Source organism: Rhincodon typus, chromosome 29, assembly GCF_021869965.1.
Source record: "Rhincodon typus isolate 14 chromosome 29, sRhiTyp1.1, whole genome shotgun sequence".
Classification (NCBI taxonomy): domain Eukaryota; kingdom Metazoa; phylum Chordata; class Chondrichthyes; order Orectolobiformes; family Rhincodontidae; genus Rhincodon; species Rhincodon typus.
The window spans coordinates 19,061,909-19,088,494 of NC_063360.1; the positions used below are offsets into that span (position 1 = coordinate 19,061,909).

The 26,586-nt window shown below is 40.1% G+C and overlaps 1 protein-coding gene across 1 annotated transcript in view; it reads left to right on the top strand.

The window, feature by feature from the left end:
• Window positions 1-26,586, top strand: part of LOC109931109 (protein unc-13 homolog A) — a 342,784-nt gene that overhangs the window by 183,606 nt on the left and 132,592 nt on the right. Inside the window, exons 25-27 of the mRNA XM_048613913.1 lie at window positions 397-531; window positions 2,071-2,204; window positions 11,394-11,479. Of these exons, the coding sequence (XP_048469870.1) occupies window positions 397-531; window positions 2,071-2,204; window positions 11,394-11,479 (355 nt within the window). The remainder of the gene's footprint in view (window positions 1-396; window positions 532-2,070; window positions 2,205-11,393; window positions 11,480-26,586) is intronic.

The following is a 26,586-nucleotide window of genomic DNA, read 5'->3' on the forward strand; positions in this document are numbered from 1 at the left end:
GTTGAATATATGTACTCTCCACGTAGATTAAGAACATTTGGGTTGGAGAGAATTTTAAATAGAAGATGGTGAAATGATCTCTGATTCAAATGTGTAATTGTTTTCAGAGGTGCTATTGTGCATCCTAATTTCTTGATTACACAATCAAACATGTTGGGGCAGTCCATAGAGAATGTGAGGTTGAAGATTTATTTGTTTCTCAATTTTAGGACAATATTTATTGTTTCCCTAAAATGAAGCAAAATGCAGCTGAGAAACAAATGGAAAATTTGATACTCATGTATAAATGCAGTGTTATGTTGAGAGATTGTTGCCCTTTGGAGGTACTAAGAAAGTACAGAACAACATCTTATGATTTTGTAATGTTTTAAGACATGTTTCATTCTCTCTTCTTAGGTTCAGGAACTGCAGAGCCCACCACGGGCAAGTCAGGTAGTGAAAGATTGTGTAAAGGCTTGTCTGAATTCCACTTATGAGTATATCTTCAATAACTGCCATGAACTGTACAGTCGAGAATATCAAACAGATCCAGTAAGTTCACGTCCTGCTTAAACATTTCATCAAATGATTCAAAATTAAAAATTCGACAAGGGCCCTTTATTGTAATTTGATACACAGCCTTTACATTTACTTTTGATGTTGCGTTTTCCAGGCACACACAGTTTATAATGCAATGGGGCCTAATTGATGAAAGGGAAAAGGAATTAGCATAATAATTGCACTTGAATTAAATTAAAACTAATTTATTGCAGCATTCTCTTTAAAGTACTCGGTTACTTTGGAAAAGCATGTACATAACAAAATTATCCTGTATTAACAATAGCTGGCCTCCGTGTTTGAAGATTGTGGTAGCATGACCTAGAAACTTAATTGAGTTTGCTTAGAGATAACAGAAAATTCACAGACTTTTAGAATCTAGCATCTTGGAATATCTTGCCTGTTAATTCATTTCTCTGACAGTGTAATTAATGCATATTGGAATAGACAAAGTAGGGATCATTTACAACTTTGAGAATCTTCTTTCTGGTTTAATGTATTAAACCAGTTGAGAACATAGATAAAATTATACAGAAACAATTGACACCTGTCAACTATCTTAGAAGTACACAATAAAGCCTGCTTAAGTCTTATATTTATGACAGAGAAAGATAATCTCTGCACATTCTCCTTTCTATACTTATACAATGCCATAACCTCTGAGCCTTACTTTTATGGATAAAATATGTCCCCAAAATGGATATTTTCTTAACATGTGTGACCACTAACAAGAGAAGTACATTAACTCACAACAGAGGAGCATGCTTCCCGTAGAAAGTCAGTAAGCATTTTTGCTAAATATGTTCTGTAAAATCATAATAACTGTAGTCAGTAAACTAACCTGTTAGCATCTATTTTGAATGATTTACAATAAAATATTGAGTATTGGATTTTTATACAACTTGCATGTTGTCACTTTTTATATTCCGATCATGTTAACAAACCTAAAATATGTAAACCTTATTTTGTTTTTCTAGACTGTAAGCTTTGGTATCAGGATCCTTGGTCACGTAGCAAAATGTAATACTTGCAAAAAAAACTCAATCACTTAACAAGACAAGCCGGCCCTGTTACTGCAGAGCCTTTTAACAAAAGGTGCAGGGCCTTTTTCTGATGCAGTATGGGCAAGTGAGAAAATATTCTTTGATAGACATTACAGTTTACAGTGTAATTATACAATGAATAGCCGGTGCTCTGTACAAAAATGACACATGATTTATGAAAATAATCTTGATTTGCAGTGCAAGAGGCAATTCTATTAACGTTATTCCAGTTTTAATGCAACATAATTTCAAATACAGAATAGGGGAAGAAATCTAATACCTGAGTAGACCACAGTGCTTTTAAAATTAAAACTATCCATCATAAAAGGGATAGAAGTAGGCAACATTAGCACTTCAATGAGGCACACATCAGAACAATTCTTTTGGTTGGTGGGTATTTTCAAGTTAGCAATCAGCTAACCACAAAGAAAGGAATTTTTTGTACCCGATTTTAAAAAAAAAAGTAACCTACTTTTTTTTCATCCAACAGAATAAAAAAGCTGAAGTTCCCCCAGAGGAACAAGGGCCAAGCATTAGAAATTTAGACTTTTGGTCCAAACTTATCACACTCATTGTTTCAATCATAGAAGAGGACAAGAATTCATATACGCATTGCCTCAATCAGTAAGCATCTATCTGCTCATTTGTCATTTTTATTATTTTTAAACCTACTGAAATGTTGTTTTACACATGTTATAAAATCCAGTTCATACTTTGCACCTTCAAATAGATGATTAATTGTCTTTCATCTAAAGATTAGCACTTTTGCTATTCGATTATTTACCATTTCAGGGAAAGTGTGTTTTTTTTTAAATCTCTTAAATGCATTAATAAAGGGCTTTTAGCCCAGTTCCTTTGGTCTTCAGTTGCAATAATAATTGACTTTAAAGAGAATTGATCAGCTATCCTTATAATTAATTGCTTAATTTCTTAATCTATTGATCAACAACAACATCCGCTTGCGTAGTGCTTTTAATACAGAATTCTCACAAGGTCCTTCACCAAACATAACCAGATCAAAATGCTATTTATTTCCCATCTGTATTGCCATTGTGTACAAATCTAAATGATACTTTGAAATCACCTTTCTTTAAAAGTTCAAAAATGACTCAATCTAGTTCTAATTTTTGACTTGTACTATGAACTGCTTCAGTTTTGAGCAGAATGTATATAGTGTTAAAATGCTGCAATTCGAGTGAAGTGTCAGCAAGTAGACCATGATGGGTTGATAGCAGCTGCATGAAAAAAAATTAAATATCACGTGAGGTTTTCTATTAGATCCATAAAGTTAGTCCATGAAGAGGCTTTTGCAGATTTAGTTCGGTTGCCTCGAGGAAACAGCAGAACATTATGAACATTAATTGCAATCTCTTGAAACATTGCAGCACAGCGAAGAGAAGGTGATTGTAACTGACAAACATGCTGCGTCCATTATATTCTGCAATAGTGTAGCTGATATCTTCTCACTTAGATCGTTAAACTTCTACTAGCCATCAATAGGTGCCCCTAACTGACAAAACTACCTACTATGCTTGGGCAGTTCCTCTAACTGGTCTCCATCCCCCTTATTTTAAACATGATCCCTTGCAGGTATGCCTTCAAATGATTTTTCCGGAATCAAAGTTTTGAATGTGGAATGTTGCCTTCAGCATCCTGAGAGATCAGCTACGTAACTTTACAGAATGCTTTCATTAACTAAGATTTAGATGAAGTATGATAATTTCTATCAGCCTGTAATCAGGAGGCAGAGTTGATTAAACTGCGTTAATTTTAATTGAGATAACTAGGTATAGAGCTGGATGAACACAGCAGGCCAAGCAGCATCATAGGAGCAGGAAGGCTGACGTTTCGGGCCGAGACCCTTCATCAGAAATGGGGGAGGGGAAGCGGGGTTCTGAAATAAATAGGGAGAGAGGGGGAGGCGGATAGAAGTGGATAGAGGAGAAGATAGGTGGAGAGGAAACAGACACGTCAAAGGGACGGGGATGGAGCCAGTAAAGGTGAGTGTAGGTGGGAAGCCACCTTCCTGCAAATACACCTCCTCCCACCCACCTTCCTGCAAAAATGCCCCCATCCCCTATTCCCAATTCCTTCGCCTCCGCCACATCTGCTCCCAGGATGAGGCATTCCACTCCTGTACATCTCAGATGTCCTCGTTTTTCAAGGACCGCAACTTCCCCCCCCTCAGTGATCGAGAACGCCCTCCACCGTGTCTCCCGCATTTCCCGCAACTCATCCCTCACACCGCGTCCCCGCAATTACAACCAAAAAAGAATCCCCCTCGTCCTCACATACCAACCCACTAATCTCCGGATCCAACGCGTCATCCTCCAACACTTCCGCCATCTGCAATCCGACCCCACCACCAAAGACAATTTTCCCACCCTTATCTGCTTTCCGGAGGGACCATTCTCTCCGTGACTCCCTTGTCCGCTCCACACTCCCCTCCAGCCCCACCACACCCGGCACTTTTCCCTGCAACCGCAGGAAGTGCTACACCTGCCCCCACACCTCCGCCCTCACCCCCATCCCAGGCCCCAAGAAGACGTTCCACGTCAAGCAGATGTTCACCTGCACATCTGCTAATGTGGTATACTGCATCCGCTGTTCCCGTTGTGGCCTCCTCTACATCGGAGAAACCAAGCGGAGGCTTGGGGACCGCTTTGCAGAACACCTATGCTCGGTTCGCAATAAACAACTGCACCTCCCAGTCGCGAACCATTTCAACTCCCCCTCCCATTTCTCAGACGACATGTCCATCCTGGGCCTCCTGCAGTGCCACAACGATGCCACCTGAAGGTTGCAGGAACAGCAACTCATATTCCGCTTGGGAACCCTGCAGCCCAATGGTATCAATGTGGATTTCACAAGCTTCAAAATCTCCCCTCCCCCTACCGCATCCCAAAACCAGCCCAGCTCGTCCCCGCCTCCCTAACCTGTCCTTCCTCCCACCTATCCCCTCCTCCCACCTCAAGCCGCACCCCAATCTCCTATCTACTAACCTCATCCTGCCCCCTTGACCTGTCCGTCCTCCCTGGACTGACCTATCTCCTCCCTACCTCCCCACCTACACTCACCTTTACTGGCTCCATCCCCGCCTCTTTGACGCGTCTGTTTCCTCTCCACCTATCTTCTCCTCTATCCATCTTCTATCTGCCTCCCCCTCTCTCCCTATTTATTTCAGAACCCCCTTCCCCTCCCCCATTTCTGAAGAAGGGTCTAGGCCCGAAACGTCAGCCTTCCTGCTCCTATGGTGCTGCTTGGCCTGCTGTGTTCATCCAGCTCTACACCTTGTTATCTCAGATTCTCCAGCATCTGCAGTTTCTACTATCTCTGATTTAATTTTAATTGACATGATTTGGATCACTTCCACGGTGGTCACTGCTCAAATCTGTAAAAAAAAATCTGACTACAATCATGACTTGTTAGGGGGATACCTCTGAAATCATTTCAAGGTGCCCTGGAGTTGCGAGGGGAGAGAGGGAGACTAAAGAATGGGGGATAGATGGGAAAAGATGGCAAATAAGAGCTCTCGACTGGAAGGATGATAGAGAATAGGATAATTGTTTCAGTCTGGTAAACATCCCTCTGGCAAAAGTAGAAGCAAGAGCTGTTCTGAAGGATCGATAGGCTTATTGTTACAATTAAGTAAGGTGGAGGAATCAACTCTCCTCTTTTCAGGGATGAGAGTTTTAATCAACCTGTTCAGAAATGTTTTTACACACTACTTGAACTCGGGCCTTTTGGCTCGGAGGTAGGGATGCCATCACTATGCCACAAAAGCCCTGCTACCCTCATTTTAACACACACTTAGTCATTTGTAACACAACTTTGTTCCTCTTTTATCAAGTAGCTATCACACTCCAATTAAAATGTAATTAACTAGATCAGAAGCCAAATCACAAGGTTTTCTTGAGTGAAAGTAAGAAGAATTTTATTACTCACTATGATAAAAAAGGTAACATCAAATACGGGTAACAAGATTAAAAAGAAACATGTCTAGTACAGATAGGAAGGTAGAGGAAGTTACAGTTTCATGTTCTTAGAGTGTTTGAATTGAGAGAATAACCTGAGTCACGATTGTTTAGTAGTCTCACTTCTTCAGCAGTAATGAAGCTTTTAGTTATCCTTGAGTTAATAGCAAGTGGTTGGGTATCCAAGTTGCCCTGTCACTGTACACTTACTGTGAAGCAGAGAGAGAAAGGAAGTGTTTTTACTTTTGGTTACAAATCCAACTTTCCTTGTCTCTGCTCTCCTACTCAAAAGTAGTTTCTAAAATATAACTTACTGCGTGTTCTAGAGTCAAGTGTTAAATACCAGAGTTTAAGAGTTCAGTCATATACATTTATAGTCAAGAGTTTTATTTTTAGCCCACACATCAGAAATTCCAACATTGTTGATTATTTGTAGTGCTCCTCAATTATCCCTTAATTAACATATAACCATCACCTGCTATCTAGTTCATTTGGTCTTAGGCATCCCATCCAGACCCTACTAGATGATGGTTGCACTCTTTCCAAGTGGGACAGCTAGCAGGTGAGCCTTTCATCTCCCAATGTGTATTTTCACCCAGTTGCTTGACTGCTTTCTGTTACAGATCTAAGTTGCCATGCCTTTTATAACTATGTTAATTTCAGCTTAGAGTGATTCTTGTTTGTTTGCAGTTTCATGAGCATGGCTTAATCTTGCTGGGTATCGCAGCATCCATTATTAGGTCAGTATTTGATCTAAAACCAATTTTAATCAATGAAAAGTCTTGGGTATGACAGTCAGATGATGGAAAGTTTAATATTGATCATAACATCAATAACTAGTACAGCATAAGTACAGGCTACATTTCCATTCCATAGACAATGGACACCAATTCTTATGTATTTTTTACACACCTTCAGAGCGGGTGGGTCTTGAACCTGAATCTTCTGACCCAGAGGTAGGGAAGTTACCAATGCACACCAAACCTCTTTGCTGGTTTTTATGTAAGTGCCCTAATCTTCTCCCAATTAGTATCCGCTGCTATAAATCTGAACTCGACCATGCATATATACATACTCAATTGACACTCCATTTGCAACGTTAGCAAACTGTGGGTCTCAGCGTATCATGCAGAACCAGAAGTTGGAGCAGCAGCAACAATAGCAACAACATCTGCAGAGTAGTGAGTGGATGAGACAGTGAGAGAGGAGCAGTCACTTAAAAGGATCTGTGAAACCTGTCGATTTTACTGTGGATAAATAGTGAATGATTACTTTTACAAGTGACCAAACAGGCAACTAGGGGATGGAAACCAGTGATTCTCACTGAGGGAGGGAAAAAAAAGAGGAAGTATAGGAATTTTGCAGGGCTAAATTAGTGCCCAAGGATTGTGCCCTGAGATGATTTTTGGTGCTGAGCAACGTGGAAGCTGTTCATAGCTAGCGGAGAGCTGAACTTGCCAGGTACCTACTCTGACTTCCATGCTGAATATTAATTGTCACTGACGTGATTGTCGTTGGGGCCTGTGGTGGAAGCAGAAACTGTAGCTTCTTGTTGAGTAATGTATACTGCAAATAAGGCATTGAGGCTTGCTGGTGGTCATGCAGTATTCCCCTTCTTCACAGTGTGCCACCTGCATCTACTTATGCCAGTCACTGAAAATTTCTAGAGTCCAATTTACGGTGTTACTAAAACCAGCTCTCATCCCTGTCCTCATGGGATGTGGACAAATTCTCTGCACCAGCTAGCAAGATCCAATCAGGAAAGAATACCTCTGTGTCATGTATTTTAGTACAGGAAAGCCCTTTGACAATTTGTTATCTTCCATAATCCTGTTTTGAATTTAAGCAACATAATAGCAAGTCAAATTGAAAATTCCATTTGAAAATTGAATAAAGCAATGTCATTTAGAAGTCATTATAGCTAACAGGTGTAATTTATTAATAAATATGACTGACTCTACACAATTAATTGAGCAGTTCAAAATTCTTTTTTCCTTTTAAAGTAAGCTTTACAATTGACTTGGTGACACAATCCAGTTATATAGCTGGCCAATATGCTTGTGTCTGCTTAATACAAACACTGAGCAGGTGATCCAAACATGAGACTGCAGTCACCTTTCAGATTGGTTGGGCATTAGACAACATGACAACAAATAACTCAAAATGTATTTAATCCAACACAAGTTACTGAATACAGAAATAATAGGGATTATAAAGTTTAACCTACAGTGGATGACACTGACTGTAGATTTAGGTATGACTGCTTTAAGTATAACGGAAACTTTCATTACTACATTTACAACTTCAGGCTCTGCTATTCCCTGTTCCCAACTACTCTGAATGTTAACCGTGACATTTAAAACTCTACGCTCTTGATTGCAAGAGGCATCACTGGTGTTCTTCTACAACAAGCTTTACTGGGTCCCTTCGTCAATGGACTTGGTTCCTTCTTCACCTGTGGTTGACAGACAAATCAGCACTTCTGCAATTTCCATGATCCTGTAAAGTAAGAATGTAGCAGATGCTGGTTGTCATTGGTTAGTCCTTATTTGCCCCATTCTCCTTGATCTGCATCCAATGTCCCCATCAACCTTTCCCTTCCATATCCATATGTGCAAGTGTTACTGGCCTAGAGGACCTCCTAAGGTCCTTGCCAGCAGAGTACTAAACCTGGTTTTGCAAGTAGGACTAACTATTCATTAATATCCTACAATCCAAATTATAAAGGCCCAAATTCAAACATGTAAATATCACGCACACAAAAATTCATTTGTTTCACATACAAAATAGAGTAGCACATCATCTTCAGGAGAGGGAAACAGAAAGAAAGCAATTATGACACACTAAACAGCAAACTGCTTTAAAACCAGACACAAGACAGATCACAAGAGGTTCAACCACTTTTAAGTGACATAGATGTTGGCTTGCAAACACACAATGGGAAGTGGTATTTGGTCAGTCGATCTTGCTCTGCCACTCCAGAACGCAACAAAGAAATAGTTTCAACATAATGTTACAGACGCTGCAGCAGCCTTTCATAATCAGTCTTTGGTCAGTATCCCTAAATAGTAGCCAACAACACCCTTCCCACTTCTCTGAGGCCCAGAGCCCATGGTCTTCATTTCATCCAGGTGCCTCGAATCATTCTCCTTCTCTTCTAGTAGAGTTGGCAGCTTGATGGCTCAGTGGATAGGAGTGCTGCCTCAAAGCGCCAGGAACCCAAGTTTGATTCCAGCCATGGGTGACTGTGTGGAGTTTGCATGTTCTCCCTGGCTGTGTGGATTTTCATCAGGTACTCCGGTTTCCTCCCAGAGACCAAAAATGTGCAGGTTAGGTAAGTAGCTATGGTAAAACAAAAGGTAGGATTACAGGGATAGGGTAGGAGGCTGGATCTGGGTAGGATGCTCGTCATGTGGTCGGTGCAGACTCAATGGGCCAAATAGCCTCTTTCTGCATTGTAAGGATTCTGTGACTATGTCCCTGAGCTTAGAGGGGTCAGGCATAACTTACTCCCTTCTGTCTCATTGGGGTCTGCCATTTAATCAGTCTGAAGAGTAACCATTCATGTCTTTTTTTTCCATGTCAATTTCCCCATGGCTTCTACAATTTCTCAGAAGTGAAAGTAATTACAAATTCTTTTTTCTAACACTCCCAAACCCTGTTGTCTGCCTTAGTACATACTTGTATACTTTAGAATTAGAATTAGATTTTATTGTCACAGGTACTCAAGTACAGGAGTACAGTGAAAAGTGTACAGTGTCCCAGCATCATCTACAAACGCACCAAGGTACAAAATCTTAGATACAAAGTAGATAAATATGGAAATATAGTTAAAAGTTCAACATTAAAGTCCTTCTTAGTATAAAGTAGAAACATAAATAAATAATTAAAGAAGGACTGTGGTGTTGAACTCTTAAGTGTTTAGCCATGCTGGGCTCACAGTCCTCACAAGGTTTCATTCTCCTCCGTGTTGGGCTTGATCCCCTGTCCTTGCTGCTGCTGCGGATGCAGGGCAACCTCTGGTTACCAGTTCTTGCTGCAGTGGCGGGAGACCTCTATTGCTGCAGTGCTGGGCTTGATCTCCCCCACACTCTCTCAAAGTCCCCTGCGTTGGTCTCGCCCTCCTCTGCATTGTTCACTTGCTCTCCCCCACGGTCTGTCACTGTCCCCTGTGTTGGGCTCACTCTCCCCTGCGCTTTCTCACCGTCCCCCATGCTGGCTTGATCTCTTCAAAGCAGGTAAGCAGATTAAAGTAAGAAAGAAAAAGCTGTGAAAGATGGGGAAGAAAGTAAAAGCTGATGGAGCAGATGAGTTCCGAGCAGGAGTCCACATGCTGCACTGCTACTCTGCTGCCTTTCTGAACCTTTTATGCTTGAACCAGTTATGCTTATTACTCGGGCATGCAAATTATCACATGGCCATAAACAGTACAAGACAAGTATAGTATTGATATCTCATTTGGAGGCTGGACAGTGCCTGGTTGGAATAAACACTTCCATTGTAAGACTAATCAAACTCCTGAAGTGCCCATGTCCCTTGAAAATGCAAACAGGTTTCCAATTATAACAGTTATCTCCTCAGAACATTCAAACAAGTTTCTACTTTACAACATTATTGTGGCTATGTCTCTTTGTGTAGCTAAATGCCTCATGTCTCCTCTTGACCTGAGCTGTTCAGAAATAAATTTGCATTCATTATGTCTTATTTTAACCTTCGCAATGCCTCAGCCATGTATCACCCTACACCAAGGCTCCTAGCCCTCCGAGTTCCAATATATCTTTCCAGATATCTATCTAGTAGTGTAATTAATTTCCGTACATATGTGCTGCCATAGGAGGAAAATTCATGATCTGTGGAACTTTTCACCTCTTTGGTTATTGCGATAGAAACTAAACCCTCATTGCAAAGAGAATGGTATGGATGTTTGACGTGATCATGAGTCAAATGATCAGGTGCCATGTAGGCAGAATGTAAGGTTGCCATAGTCCCAGAGACTACTATAGGGCTGCTCTCTCATGAGAGATAGAGAGAGAAAGACATGACTGGTGGTGAGTTTAAGAGGTTGAGAAGGTGGAACCATCATGACAACCTTAGTCAGTGTGTGAATATTAAGATGCCAAACCACTAGGTATGGCTACAGCCAGAATTGGCTCTGAACCCTGATCTCTCCTTGTCCTGGTTTAGGACATAATCTTTATATCATCCTCTTGCGAATGTGAAGGTCCTGTGCCCTGAAACTGACCCCTCTGGTTCCCTTCCTAAACAAAACTGGTCTAAAGAAATTAGGTCCTATAAACAGTTGCAGGCACTCAAATCATGCAGTTTGTGTGATTTATGTTTTTAATTGGCAATCTCAGTGAGCAACGCCAATGACCTAGAAAATCTCAAGTTCATCTGGTGGGTTTAATGTCTGGCAATTGTCTTTCAGGAAACTCTGATCTTCAATATTAGGAATAATCTATGAAATGATATTCCTTATGTTGTTATAAATTCTGTCAATTGGCTCAGGCATCAGGAAGTGGATAACATATGAGCTATGTCCCAACGCACGGTAGTGCTTCCTGCAGAGGAAAGAGGAAAATTGAGGAATAATGAAATTTTAAAAATATGCCTTTTCCTTTTTCTATCTACACTTTTGTTCATGTAGGCTAGCTCATTAATTAAGTAAAAGTGGTGTCTGCTTCGTAAATTCCTTTGGAGGTAGGTGATTCCAAAAATGGAGGTATATAAATTTTCATTCATAATTGTGAAGCTTACCATAATTAGAGAAACAAAAAAGTTTAATATATTATCAAGTATTTTTAGCATTTAATTGAGTCATGCATTCTCTTTATTTTAGGTTTCCACAGGAGCTGAATGTGGGAAAGATAAGTGCAGAAGTGATGTGGAACCTTTTTGCACAGGACATGAAATATGCAATGGAAGGTTGTACTGTTTCTATTATATTTTTCATTCACAAACTAGAAAGTTCTCTTTTTATTATAAGACTGTGTGTCAATTGCTTGTGAATTTTATGAAAAATATCCTATTTATAATTAATAAAAATCCTGAACAAAATTTAACTTAGGCAACTGGGGCCATGCTGCCAGCTGGAGAACCCAATACAGCCTGCTTTGGGGATGACCAATGTGTTAATGTTCAGCAATATGCCTTCCCTGGGATTAAGATATGCAGGGTGGAAAACTCATCCTCCCACCAACAGCTGCCAGCTAGGATGGATGAAAGTCCAGGGAAGGAGGTTCAGATCTAAGCATAGCCCCCCTTTCCTGATGCCATTCTATCAATCAGGCGTCCAGTGTCTGATGATGAAGGACTGCCCATAAGAGCATGTGAAAACACAAAAGGGTTGATCACAAACATCTGGAGAGGGAGGTGGTGAGACCCTTATTTGGACATTGTGTAAAGACTGTACCATTTAACTTTTGTGCTTTTTAAAACTACGTGCTGAAGTGAAAAAGAACTGGTTAAGACCTGGGTTTACAAGGGTAGCTGTATACTTTTAAATCAAGAAACTTGATGTGGTTTGTAAACCGTATTTCTATTGCTTTGAGTTCCAGCAACAGCAGACAAACTGGAACCAAGAAGTTGATTGGTTGTGGACAGGGGTCCAGTTATCATTGGCAAAAGTACTCTGCCTGCCAACAAAACAGTGCTTATGCTGTCAGTTAACTGAACAGCTTGGGCTGTAAGTTAGACAGAGATAAACTAGTTCAGAACAGCATAGAAATCAACAGATCTGCAGAAGTCAAAAGCACTCTCTGTTATTTGCAGTAATCCACTTTAAGCATGAAGAAAATTGGCTTCTAATAGATGTTGCAAGCGTGACTTTGAATAAGTCAGAAACCTTTTATAAGTGAGCCAGCCACCCTGTGCTTCTTGCAAAGCAATGGAAGGATTCAAAAGAAGGAAAGTTGAGGAGAAATCTTCAGATCAGCAAAAACTAAACAAACATCTTGTAAACAAAAATGAACTGTTTTCTGTCCTGCCATTTTTTTATATTTGTGTGTGTGTATGTAAGGAGGAGTTCATAAGGGATTTAGAGTTTTAATTTGTAGAATTTATTTAATTTAATTTCATTCTTTACCTGCAGCTAAAATCTAATGTCATGTAAGATATGGTGATTTCTTGTTAAGTACAGAAACCTAGTCTGTGCTTTCTTTCAATCTGGGTCTAAAAATCAGGTTGTTTGGGGATTTTGCATGTTTCTTTTAAATATTTTAACTTTTATCATGCCTGTGGGAATAGAAGGGCTTAATTTTCTGTGAGCTACCTGTGAGCTGTGACAATTAATTAAGGACTTCAACCGGCAGGAGGGAGAGAAGGCCATCTAAAGCCTTCCCAGTTTAGTTTTAATTGGGGCAGAGATGAGAAAGCAGTGGTGCCTCATCCAATCATCCCCTCACTTGATTAAATGCTCCCCAACACTAAACATACCTCTTAGAGTACTTTTCATTGTTTGCTTCATTATTTGCTTCAATTAGATGCATAAATCCAGCACAATCAATATATTATCTTTAATTCAGTGGGCTGTTAGTTCTAATGATAAATTCTAGGCATAAGCCATTGTGTTATAGAAAAATAATTTGTATATCAGGAACACATACATCTATTCTGAATTTAAAGTTAAGGAGATATATTCAAGATATTTTAAAATTACCTTCAAGAGAAAAGAAATTTCCTGTTTTCAAAATGTATATTCATGCTTAGAAATGTTATAGAAACTCCGTTATCAACTTTGGTTCAAGCATTGATGTCATTTAACACCTTATTAATAATTTGATTCCTAAGGACACTTAGAAGCAAAGAAAATAGGACCAAGAGTAAGCCAGTCTGCTCTGCCATTCGATATGACCATCCAACTCGGTACCCTGTTTCTTGCTTTCAACCCCTTTCCTTTGATCCCTTTAGCCCTAAGAACTATATCTAACAGTTAATATTTTGGTCCCAACCACTTTCTGTGGCAGAATTTCGTGACTCTCTAGATGAAGAAATTTCCCGCATCTCAGTCCTAAATAGCATAGCCCATGTCCTAACACTGTGACCCCCTGGTTCTAGACTCACTGATTGCAGGAAGAATGTTCCTGACGTTTATCCCATCTAGTCCTGTTAGAATTTTACAGGTTCCTATGGAATCCTCCCTCATTCTTCTAAGCTCCAGTGGATATAGTCCATTAGAAACTAGTATAGTATCTATTCATAGTCAATTTCCCCAATGCCATTTCCCTCCTAACGCTGATTTCTTTCAGTTCTTCCCTCTATCTAGACCCTGCATTTCCCAGTGTTTTTGGGACATTATTTATGTCTTCCTTTGTGAAGATAGGCCAATGAAATACATATTTTTGTTCTGTCATCTCTTTACTCCCCATTATAACTTCCCTTGTTTCTTCCTGTAAGGAACCTGCAACCATTTTAACTAATATTTTTGTCTTCACAAACCTATAGAAGGTTTTATAATCAGTTTGTATGTTCCATACAAGCTTACACTCATACTGTACTTCCTTGTTTTTAATCATACCCTTTGTCTTTCTTTGCTGAAATCTGAGCTGTGACCAATTCTCAAGACTGCTAGTTTTTATTTTCTTGACCAGTTTCTGTGCCCCTTCCTTGGATCTAATACAGTCTCTATTGTTAGTCAGTCAGGAGCCCTTTCCTGTTTTTCTTTGTCAGTCAGGAATGAATAATTGTTGTGATTTATTCATGTGCTCTTTAAATGTTTTCCATTGCCATATCCATTCGAGCAGCATATAATCCATAGAGCCATAGAGGAGGTGGCCTGAAAGAAGCATACAGATCAGGAGAACATGATTGTCTCCACGGAAAATTCCTTTGAGTACGGCTCAGAACTTTGCTTTTATGCTCAGCTATGGGGTTTCACTGGTGACTGGTCCTTCCATGGTATCAACTGTAAGGTGTGATTCTGCAATTATAATTTTAACAAGTCTGAACAAAATTATTTTCTCTTTTTGTACAAAACTTTATTAACTAAAAAGGTTTTACTACACGTGCCCAAAACCTATACTCTTTCTCTCAGTCTCAGATTTTGCAATTTTCAAATGGCATAGCTTAATTAGCTTTCTGGGGATAGTATAGACTTCCAATACCATTGTGTGAAGCAAAAACAGAAATTGCTGGAGAAGTTCTGCAGGTTTTTCCAGCAATTTATGTTTTTGTTTCTGATTTCCAGCATATGCAGTTCTTTGTTTTTTTTTCAACCCTTGTGTGAAAGTTTTGTGTTTCTCTAACCATAATTTAAAGGTTATGCTCCTTCTGGTCTGTTCTACCAAAGGAATCTTGAATAATTTTTCATAGTTTTTCATAAAGGAGGTTTTTTAACCAACTCGTCTATGCCAGTTTTTATGATCCAAATGTGCAGCCTTCTAATCTTTATCTGAAGCTTTCATATTCCTTCCTCCACTGCTTTCCTATTATCATAAAAATACAAATTAATTCATCCATTAATCTTCTAGATTCAGGGAAATGTAAGCCTAGTTTGTGCAATTCGTCCTCCTAATTTAAGCCTTTTAGTCCTCGTTGTTCTGTGAATACACATTCTAAATCTGTTTCGCATATAGTCCAAGCCAATGTTGTCTTCCTAAGTTACCATACTCAAAACTGCAGTGCCCTACATAGGGTTCAACCAGAGAACTGTATAGCTAAATGTACTTCCATACCGCATCAGAATAATTCAACTCTGTTCATTAGGCATGACATATTTACTCTTTTATAAACAAACCCATGTTGGTTCTTTGATAGCTCAAATTTGTCCAAATACGCAGTCACACTCTTCTTGATAACAGTCTAATAACTTCCTTGTACTGGCATTAGACTAATTGACCTGCCACTTCCTAATTTATCTCGCTTACCCTTCTAAATTACTAGGATGTATCAGATTCGAATGATAAAATGCTTGACATAACTGATCACTAAAAACTGATTATTATCAATACTTTGTCAGATTTTAAAAAATACAGATCTTTATAATTAGCACTTATTAAATCCATGCAAGTATATTTTCTAAAATCCATAGTAGTGATCAAAATAAATAGCTCCAGCAGAAATTTAAGACCTTTCAGCCAACATAAAATGCTCATTATTCTTCTTTAATGTAAGGTGTCCAAAAGCTCTGCTGTCTGTATGCTTAGTACCATTTGCTTTTCACGCCTGTGTTTGCTGCTTGACAGTGGCTCCCATTTTAGAAATGTCTCCATTTTAGAAATGTCTCCATTTTAAAATACTAATCCTTGTTTTCAAATCTCTCATTGCCTTTGCCTATCCTTTCTGCAATTTCCTCCAGCCTTAGAAACAGCTGGGATATATCTTTGCTCCTGCAATTCTGGCCTCTTGGGGAGTCCTGAATTTAGTCAGCTGTGTGTTCAACTGCCAAGACCCTCAGGTCTGGAATTCCTTTCTGAACCATCTCCTCTGCTTTTCTATTTTCCCTTCCTCATTTGTTATCTTTGACCAAGCTCTTTGTCAACTGCTGTAATAACTCTTTTAGTGGCCAAGTGTCAAATGTTTGATAATGCTCCTGTGAGGCACCTTGAATACTTCAGTACGTTAGAGATGTAATATAAATACAAGGTATGATTAAATCAAGATCTACATATAAATATTTTTATGCTTTAGTTGTGGATACTATTCCTAATGCAGTTTGAGAATAAAAGCAAAGACTCATAATTTTAAAAACAAAAAGTGACCCTTTCAAATTTATTGTATTGCCTTCTTGAGCAGGACTAAATAGATTTAGTGTCATTCAAGTGTCAATTCCATTAGCAATGCAAGTTTGAACTCAGCAAAGATCTCTCTTTATCTACTGTGTGTCAGCAAAACCATTTCCGAAGGGGATTATCAGCTGTCGACATAAGCTTTTGTTTTCTTCTGTGTGCCACTAAAAGACTAGCATATTAGTGCACAACCTATTATTTGAAACTTCCTGAAAAACTTAACGAAACAGCATCCAATTTAGAACTAGTCTATATTAACCAGAAGTCTTGGATTCTATTTTCCGTGTGTACTGAACTGAGTGATTGTAGCTGAGGCAGAAATTGGAGTATGACTGTCGAGTCAGTCAAAAACTGGGGCAACCACCAGAGACAAATAAGAGCGAGATATTTCGAAGAACAATGAGCCAGTGAAAGGATATTAACCAGAGTTATGCCAGAGAGGAAAAAAAATAACATGAGGGAGGAAAGGAGCAAATGGAAATAAGGATTAGCCAGGGAGAGAAAAAGAGAGGGTAGGGCTGCATTTATGTAGGAGAATTGATGGGTTCAGATGGAATAGACTGGCTATGTGTATAAACCCAAGTTGTCAATTACGTACTGCAAGATTGTGAAAATCATTTTCCTTTCATTCACTGGTGGTTGTGTATCAGGCACTTGTTATATACTCTGCCTGAGCTGCAACAGTCAGTTTTCTGATAATGACCAGTGAAAACTAATTCATGAAGTAGATTTCCATTGGATGAGAGAAACAGCATTGCTGAAGGCTGAAGGTTTTGCTGTCTAATTCTGGATATATTTACAGAGGCTTCAAGACGGACAATTAAAATATGGGAAACTGTAAAGAAATTAATCAGTAAAAGATAGTAAGGCACAGAAATAGGAGAGTAGGTGATGGACAAAAATTAGAGTGCTGGAAAGAGAGGACAAGCAAAATAATGAATGTTCAAAGACCTCAGAAAATGCAAAATAATTTGGTTTGATCAAGATTCTTTGTGACTTGAAACTAATTTATTCTTGCACAGCTCGCTCACTAATTGTGACACACAGATTTGGAATTCTCAGTGAAGGTTTGATACACCTTCCCTAAAATGCTATACTTTTCCAGTGTACAGTATGCTGGATGTCTCATCATTGGGAGTGGGCATGAATGAGTGCTGAGAGCAGCATAAGGATCACTGTACCTGCAGCAAGTATATTTGTTCAAGAATTATCAATGTACTCTTTATGGGTGACACTTTTCATAAAATAAGTATTATATTTTAATGTAAGTAAGGGCTGATGTGATTACTATTCTGTTTGAAAGGGGGCCTTTCAGCCAAAGAAGTTTAAAAATCACTGCCCTGGGACAGCAACAGTTTATTCAGCATTGTCAATTTGAACTTCAAGTTTATCTCGATATTTTGGGCTAAATTTTGTGGAGACTTATGACATTGTAAAGGTAGAGGGCAGGCTCATAAAATCAGATGCGTGGTTGTGTGTGATAACCCCAGCAGCAGAAAAATAACTCTCGATACTGTCAGCAGCAGAGACTTTCTTGTTATTGATGGGAACTCATAAATACAGTATTCAAAACCAAATCTAAATATAGACCACTAGGATTTAATGAAACATTTCCAATTGAATGAAATTGACATCAGTCTCCTATGTCCTCAATAATCTGTCCATTGCATGCTAATCATTTAAATATGCCTGACTTGACTCTCTGCAGGAGTTCCTTTGATTCACAAGAGAGTGAATTACATTGTCTTTAGATTTTTTCCCCTGTGTTTAAGTTTGATAATTTGGCACTCCAAGAGATAGAGTCTGAAGTAAGATATAACTAAATCTATTTTGGTTCAAAAATGAAAGGTGTAAGGATGTAGCGTCAGGACAGAAGGGATGCTCATTAAAGTGACTGTTCGTTATAAAATGTGAATGCTTTAAATATGGCACGTTCTCCTGTATGGGGATCAAATGGTCTGGGTCTCATGACTCCAAAGCTGCCCCTACCACATGATCTCAAGGCAAACCTGTGTGTCTCATATCCATGAGCTTGCTGCCCTGTGTTTGAGTTCAGACTGCTGTATTCTTATCACACTAGATTCCAAACTTCTTTAAGGCATCAACAAAGGTGGGACAAAATTCAGGATATTATCCCAAAAATGTGTTTTCTATTTACTTTTCCAAGGAGAGTATTGATTTCTGGCTGAACAGTTAGTGTCTTATATCAATATTTGTAATTTTTACAGTTGGTGACTGTTTCCTTTGAAAGCTGAAAAAGATTCACATTGCATTCAATGGATATGCAGGAGGCTGGTTTATTGATTGAACCAAAGTCAGATAGGTGGATCTCATAGAACATAAGATCCCTGATTGGGGCTGTTTAACTGTTCCAATCAGGGAGCCCTGGCTGACAGATATAAACAGGAATATCAGGGGTTCTGCTCACTCTAGGAGCTGGCTCTGAGCTAGCTGGATCAGTGTCATGGACTGTACACGTGTAAATAAAGGGTGACTTGGTGATAGGAAACTAGCCTTCGTGGAGTTATTTCACTGGTGACATGAGCAAAATATGCCCCTGAAAAGATTTGCATGCACCAGTCATCTTTGAATTGTGATAAGCATTTCTGGCATTATGCCACTATTTGAGCAGCTTGATTCATTTGATCCTGCCATCGAAGCCCAGTATGTGGAACTAATGCATTATTTTTTCCAGGCAAATGACATTGGGGCAGACGAAAAACAATGAGTAATTCTCCTGACAGTGTGTGGACCTGCAGGTTTTTTGGTTATAACCAAATCTGGTGCCTCCGACTTTCTCGGAGGCACCAGGTGCTAAAACCTTTCAAAAGTTGATGGATTTAGCTAAGGAAATTATGACCCAAGCCGCCTCTGATGCTATCAATTTCATTTGACGGTTCGATAACCAGCAGAATCTGTATCAAGATTTTTGACGAGGATAAGATGACTGGCTAGGGCATGTGATTTTGGTTTAACCCTCAGTGCGATGCTGAGAGAACAATTAGTATGTGGAATTAATGATGTGACTGTGCAAAAGTGCCTACTAGCTGAAGCCCAACTGGACTTCAAACAGGCACTACAACTGGCTTTATCATTAGAAAATGTGTCAGGTGGAGCTAATGAGTTACAGGGTATGTCTTGCCAGACTGACTGAACTTGGGTAACACCACTTGAGGCTATGCAATTGCCTTCACTCACTCAGGACATATCCTGAGCAGAGGGACCCTAGGCCAGCCCTGAGCAAAACCCCAAAACAAAGCCAAGCGCGGCCAATCTGTTAAAATTTTCCAAGGTTCTGGGCCAGAAGGCTATTTTAGTTCCTGCCGGTATACAGACTCAACAGCAAAAGAGTCCCACTAGGCCTGAATTGAATAAGAGAACTCATAGGCTGATATCCAAGAGATTGCCGGCTATGCAAATTTCATATAAAGCTGGTATGTAACAGTTACATCCAAATCAGAACCAATCAAAATAAACGTCTGGTTAAATGGTCACCTGGTTCTAATGCATGCCAATACTGGTGCGGCTGTATCAGTGATTGCAGAACTAGTCTTTATCAAAATTCGCTGTGGACTCCAACCCTTAAGTTTGCATAAGACCTCGGCCAGGCTGAGAACCTATGCCAGGGAACCCCTACAACTTAAGGGTGAAACTTCGGTTCCAATCTCTTATGAGAAGCAGCTGGTTCAGTTGCCACTGATTGTAGTAAAAGGCTCAGGTCCAAGCTTGATGAGACAAAATTGGTTGAAAAATATTCAACTTGATTGGCTCAACATTTTTCATTTAGAAAATGGCTGCCTAAGTGAAGTCCTAATTAAATACCTGGATATTTTTCAGGAAGATCTAGGGATTATCAAAGGGGCCAAGAAGCAATTCTATGATTCTGCAAGGCCCATCCAGTGCCATTTGCCTTGAGTGCAAAAGTAGAGGTGGAAATCAGGAGGCTGGAAAGTGAAGGAATCATCAAACCAGTGCAGTTTGTGGAATAGGCAACACCGGTTGTACTGATTCTGAAGCCTGATGGGTTGGTTAACCTTTTGTGGAGATTTCAAACAAACGATGAACCACTTCTTGCAGCTGGATAATGCCCAATCCCTCACATAAAGACTTGGATGCAAAACTGGCAGGGTTACTGGAAATGGTCTTGTAGCCAAGATGTAGCCTTTAGGGAAGTGAGGAAGCAGCTATCATCTAAGGTGTTGGCACACTATGATCCCAAGTGAGATGTGGTGCTGACATGCGATGCCTCCCTGTACACTATCTGGGTAATGTTGGCTCACCAATGGCCCCCCCAGAGGGGAATGCTTGATACCGAATGATTCATTTCTCTTTGGCTAATGATATGCCCAGCTAGAGAAGGAAGATTTAGCGGTCACCTTTGGTTTGAGAAAGTTCCACTGATACCTTCATGGACATAGATTTGTGATAGTAACAGACCACAATATCCTGCTAGGGCTACTCAAAGAAGACAGGTCCTTGCCACCCATAGCTTCGGGTCAAACTCAGCGGTGGGCTCTAATTCTGAGTACGTACGATTACAAGTTGGAACACCGTCCAGGAGGCCAAATGGCAAATGCAGATGCCTTGAGCTGCCTCCCACTGGTGGTATTACCGCTGGAAGAGTCTATTCTGGTTTTAAACTTTTTGGACATCCTCCTGGTCACCACTGACAATATCAGACTGTGACCACGAAAAGGTCCCATTCTGGCAAAACTAAACAGCTGGTGGTCATGAGGGTAACAAAAGGGCCATCATAACCAGTCTAGAAACCTTTCTGGACACAGCAAGATCCGATCACCATAGAGGACAGCACATTATAAGGAGCAAGAGTGATTATTCTGAGCAAAAGTCACTGCCAGATACTGGCTGAACTCCATCAGGGTCATTCAGGCATTCCCAAAATGAAGATGTTATGTATGTTGGCCAGGATTGGATGCAGGTGTAGCCACATTGGTGGGGCAGTGCCCAGAGTGCCAACAAGGACAGAAATTACTGCCAACAGCTTCCCCACGTTCATGGAAATGCTGGGTAAACCTTGGACTCGGTTACATGTTGACTATGCCGGCTCTTTGATGGGCTCTATGTATTTTCAGTTATTGTGGACACCCATTCAAAGTGGTTGGGCATGTATAGAGTTCATTTGTCAAACATGGGGACAAGGATTGAAATGTTGCAAGCATCTTTTGCAATACACAGACTGGGTGTTGGTCACAGACAACAAGCCGTGATTACCAGCAGGGATTTTGAGTATTTCCTAAAGTTGAATAGCATTTGGCATGTAAGGACAGTTCCATGCCATCCATTATCCAATGGTCTGGCGGAAAGGGCAGTCCCAAGGTAGGCTTAGAGAAGCAGTCTACAGCTTCACTCAATACCAAACTTCTGGTTCCTGTTCGATTATAGGACCACCCCTCAAGCAATTACAGGGACAACTCCAGCAGAGTTGCTAATTGGGAGAAGACTCCACCAGGTTAAACCTGATCTTCCTGGACCTGGAGGGAGGAAGAGGGTGAAACAGCATTTGGAATGCCAGTGTCAGGCACAAGACTCCTCTAAGCGAGAGAGGCAGTTTACTTCAAGGGATGAAGTTTGGTGTTGAAACTACGGGAATGGCCCTGCATGGGTAAGAGGCACAGTCAACATGAAGTCAGGTCCCATGACATACAAAGATCAGGTAGGAGAAATGGTCCTGAACAAACATGTGCACCACACGAATGCTGCAACTTCATAAATTGGGCAGGCACAAAACATTACCAGCCCCTCAGAACATCTGGCAAGGCTGTCAAAACCCATGAGTCCTCCCCCTCCACTTAGCATCTGAGGCCAAGATGGACATGGCAAATATTATAACCTAGAGACAGTGAATTTCTACCAAGATTCTCCAGGCGCAAGAGGTGGGCTACAGTCCGGTATACGGCGTCAGTATTCAAGGCAGATTCAGAAGAACTAGACATGGTGTGAAAACACTCCAGGAGAAGCTACAGTAAAAAGAAAGGGCCTACATCCCATGACGAGGAGGAGGGATATAGTGATTGGAATGCGGTCAGCCAGGTGGACCTCATAGAATATTGCTCTGATTGGACCAGGTTAACAGCCCCAATCAGGGAATCCTGGCTGACAGATTTAAACAGGAATGTCAGGGGTTCTGCTCACTCTAGGACCCAGTTCTGTGCTAGCTAGATCAGTGTCATGCACTATGCATGTGCAGGTAAAGGGTGACTTGATGCTGGGATACTGACCTTTATGGAGTTATTTCAGCTGGCAAGTCCAATACTTAGTGCCCATCCTTAATTGCCCAGAAGATTTTGATGAGCTGCTGCTTTGAATCAATGTAGTTTGGTTCAATTGAGTTCCTTCACATTGCTGGCGTGACTGGACTCGCACATGGACCAGACTGGATAAGGATAACACATTTCGTTTCTTAAGGGACACTAATTGAACCAGATGAGTTTTTAACACAATTCAGTAGTTTCATAATCACTTTGTAGCTCTTTGTTACAGATTTATTATTAACTGAATTTAAATTCCCCAGCTGCTGCAGTGAGAGTTGGATTCATCTCCACATCATTAATCCATTAATCGGATCACCATAGAGGACGGCATATTATTATGGGGAGCAAGAGTGATTATCCTGAGCAAAGGGCCAAGCCAGATACTTGCTGACTCCATCAGGGTCATTCAGGGGTTCCCAAAATGAAGGATAACATACAAAGCTCAGATAGGAGAGGTGGGCCTGAACAAACATGTGCACCACATGAATGCTGCAACTTCTTAAGTTGGGCTTGTTAGTCTAGTAACTTTAGAACCATGTTATTGTACCTGAATGGCTTAGAAATGCTGATTAACTAGCACTAGAAATAGACACCACTGCCATCTGAGAGTTTGATTTATACTCAAACAAACCTGTTGATTGTGTTTTATAAAGCTGCAGTTTTGACTTCAAAATATTCTTTGGTAAAACATTAAATGAAAATGCTACCTTGATTTTCACAGGTGCGGTAGACGTGCTGAGCTGGGATAATGGCAAATGTTTGTTTAGGGGAGGGGAGGATGGTTTCAGGCCTGGGCACAAATTTAGGGCAACTATGGAAACTGCTGAGTGCTGAGCCGGGTTTTTTAGAAGATCTGCCTTGGTTTTCTGGGGCTGTGACCCTGTTGTTTTGTAACACATTCAGTCTTCTGACCTGCATCCCTCATACCCCACCCACTTCCCAAACAGAAACATGATAGCAACTTATTATCAAAAAATGTGTAATTTCATACTTCTTCAACTGGCTTTGGACTGTTGTTACATTGTGCATTATCAATTTTAATTGTTGATCATCTGTGCTCATGCCTTGAACTGCCTTGAACTTTGGAATTCCATCCCTAAGCCTCTCACCTCTGTACTTTGCTTACCTCCTTTAAGATGCTCCTTAGATTGTACCTCTTTAACCAAATATTTGGGGATCTTCTGCTTATCTGACTCATGGCTCAGTACCAAGCTTAGTTTTAAAATCCTCTTGTGAAGTACCTTGGGACTTTCATTGAATGCATGGTGCTATATATGTATAAATTGTTGTCATTGTACGTTAACAACTTGACGTTGCATTTGATCTACAACATGTGATTTTTCTAGAGTCTGAATTTAGGTAATTATTTGTCTTTTGTAATTTATTAACATATAGTACAAAGATTTCAGAATGAATAATAGCATTTGCATAAAACTTTAAAAACTTCAACCTGCAACAGCCTTTACCTTCCCTGTTTTTAAGATTATTACCTGTGTGTGTGTTGGGGGGTTGTGGGTATACGTGTGTTTGACGTCACATTTTTGTATGTTTTTGGGGTAGTATTAATAAAATTCGCCTTCTATTCACTCAAGAAATCATTGGAATTGACTCCTTCATTTTTATCTAGTTAACTAAGTTTTATTTGAAGCCTGATGGCTATGTGCTTACAAAAAATTGTTGCAACCAACATAAATTGGGATAAAAAGAGCAGAGTTAATTCCTCACAACTGGTTGCAGCATATCTGGTGGCTAATCTGGGACAGTTCCACAGCCAAATGAAAGAATTGGTGTGGGGAAACAAATTGTCCCTTCGAAAGCTCTTCCTTTTTTAAAAAAGAAGTCTGTAAAACCATTTTCTTGACCCCTTAATACAGTATTTAGTAGTGCTAAGATGTCCATATTTGATATTATTACTTTCATAAAGCAGGAGACGGTGGCCTAGTGGCATTATTGGTTGGACTGTTAATCCAGAGACCCAGATAATGTACTGAGGACTGAAGTTTGAATCCTGCCATGGCAGATGGTAGAATTTGAATTCAATAAATAGCTGGAATTAAAAATCTAATGATGACTGTGAACCCATTGTCGATTGTTGAAAAAACTCATCTGGTTCACTAAGTCCTGTAGGAATGCGCAATAAATGCAGCCTAGCCAGCAACCCCCTCATCCCATGAATGAATAAAACAAAAGGACAATTAACATTGCATTCAATTCTGGTCATCACATTACGGGAAGGATATGGAGGCTTTGGAAAGGGTGCAGAAGAGGTTTGCCAAGATGCTGCCTCGATTAAAGGGTATGAGCTATAAGGAGAGGCTAGAAAATCTTGGATTGTTTCCTCTGGAGTAGTGGACACTGAGGGGAGACTTGATAGAAGTCTATAAAATTGTGAGATGCATAGATAGGGTTGACGGTCAGAATCTTTTTCCCAGAGTTGAAATGTCTAATACTAGGGAACATGCATTCAAGGTGAGAAGAGGAAAGTTCAAAGGAGATGTGAGGAGCAAGCTTTTTTACACAGAGGGTGGTAGGAGTGTGGCGCATACTGCCAGGGGTGGTGGTGAAGGCAGATACAAAAGAAGTGTTTCAGGGACTTTTCAATAAGCACATGAATATGCACAGAATTGAGGGATATGGACCAAGGGCTGGCAGAAGGGATTAGTTTAATTTGGCATCATGTTCAGCACGACATCGTGGGCTGAAGGGCCTGTTCCTGTGCTGTGCAGTTTTATGTTCTGTGAAAAAGTAAAAGCTTTGTCCTTGGAATTAAGAGATAGCTAAGCATTAAGCGGTGAGTTCCATCTAAAAGTTTCAATTCTGGTCATCACATTACAGGAAAGATATGGAGGCTTTGGAGAGGGTGCAAAATTGGCAAAGTATTTAGAGCTGGAAACTGAGGATAATGAAACAGATAAAATTAGAACAACCATGATTAGAACTGTAATTCTAGCAACTAAAGGGTAAGATAATTCAGACAGAAAGAGGGGTAGGAAAGGGGAAAAGGTGGGTAGGAACTGCAAAAAGAAACAGCGAGGATGGCAGGACAGGAAGGTTCCTATTGAGACAGCACAAGGTGGAAAGGGGGTATGAAGGCTTCTGGTGAAGGAACCATATATAGCTCAAACTCGAGAGCTGAATTTATTTGTGTTTGCCCATTTAACCTCAAAGTTTGAAGAAGAGGTGGATGACTTCGTTATCTCTTTTGATGGACTAAAGCTGTTAAATTGGCTGTCCATTATTTGGCATTGCTGTTACGGAACAGGTTGATGAGGAAAGCTCATGAAAATAACTTTACTTAAGGAGAGAGCCTTTGACTAGAAGTCAGCAAAGGGAACTCTAAGTGCATACCTGTTATTTGCAAGAGTATTTAGACAAAGATTGCACCCTCAAGAAATAGCCTGACCACATATACCTGGTATATGAGGCTTAAGCAGCTCACTTTTGGTTTGGACAATTAAAATTGAAGCCATCTATGAATGCCTTTGCAAGGACATGTAAAGTAAAAATGTTGGTTGCAGCATTCCCCAGAAACTCAAACTACAAGATCAGTTTCTGTGGTATTAAAAATGATCAGTGTCAGCTTAGGCATATCTGTGGATTAGAATAGCTGTAAGCAGAGAGGTGGAGAGACAGTAAAAGTCATGAAGCTTGGAGTGGCTAAAGAATAGTTATTCAAATTAAATCAACAGGAAACAGCCAAGAGGCCAGGAACTGGGAGAAGTTTGAAAGCCCTGTAGGAGGCACAGAAATCCATGAGGTTTGGGCTAGCCTAAGAAGGATCACTGAATTTAAATGGTTTGAAGTCTAGCCAGAAGTGCAAGAGCTAGGTCCATAGCTATAAAATAATGCAAGAAAGTCCAAGAAGTACAAGAGCTGGGGAGTTTGGCAGAAACTTAAAATCCATCTGATGACAATAACATTCTAGGAAAAATGGAATAAGTTAGGGTTACACACATTCCCAAAATTAAGGGAAAAAGGAAGGGAACGTAGTAGGAAAGGTTTAGAGGGATATTGGCTAAATGCTGGTAATTGGGAC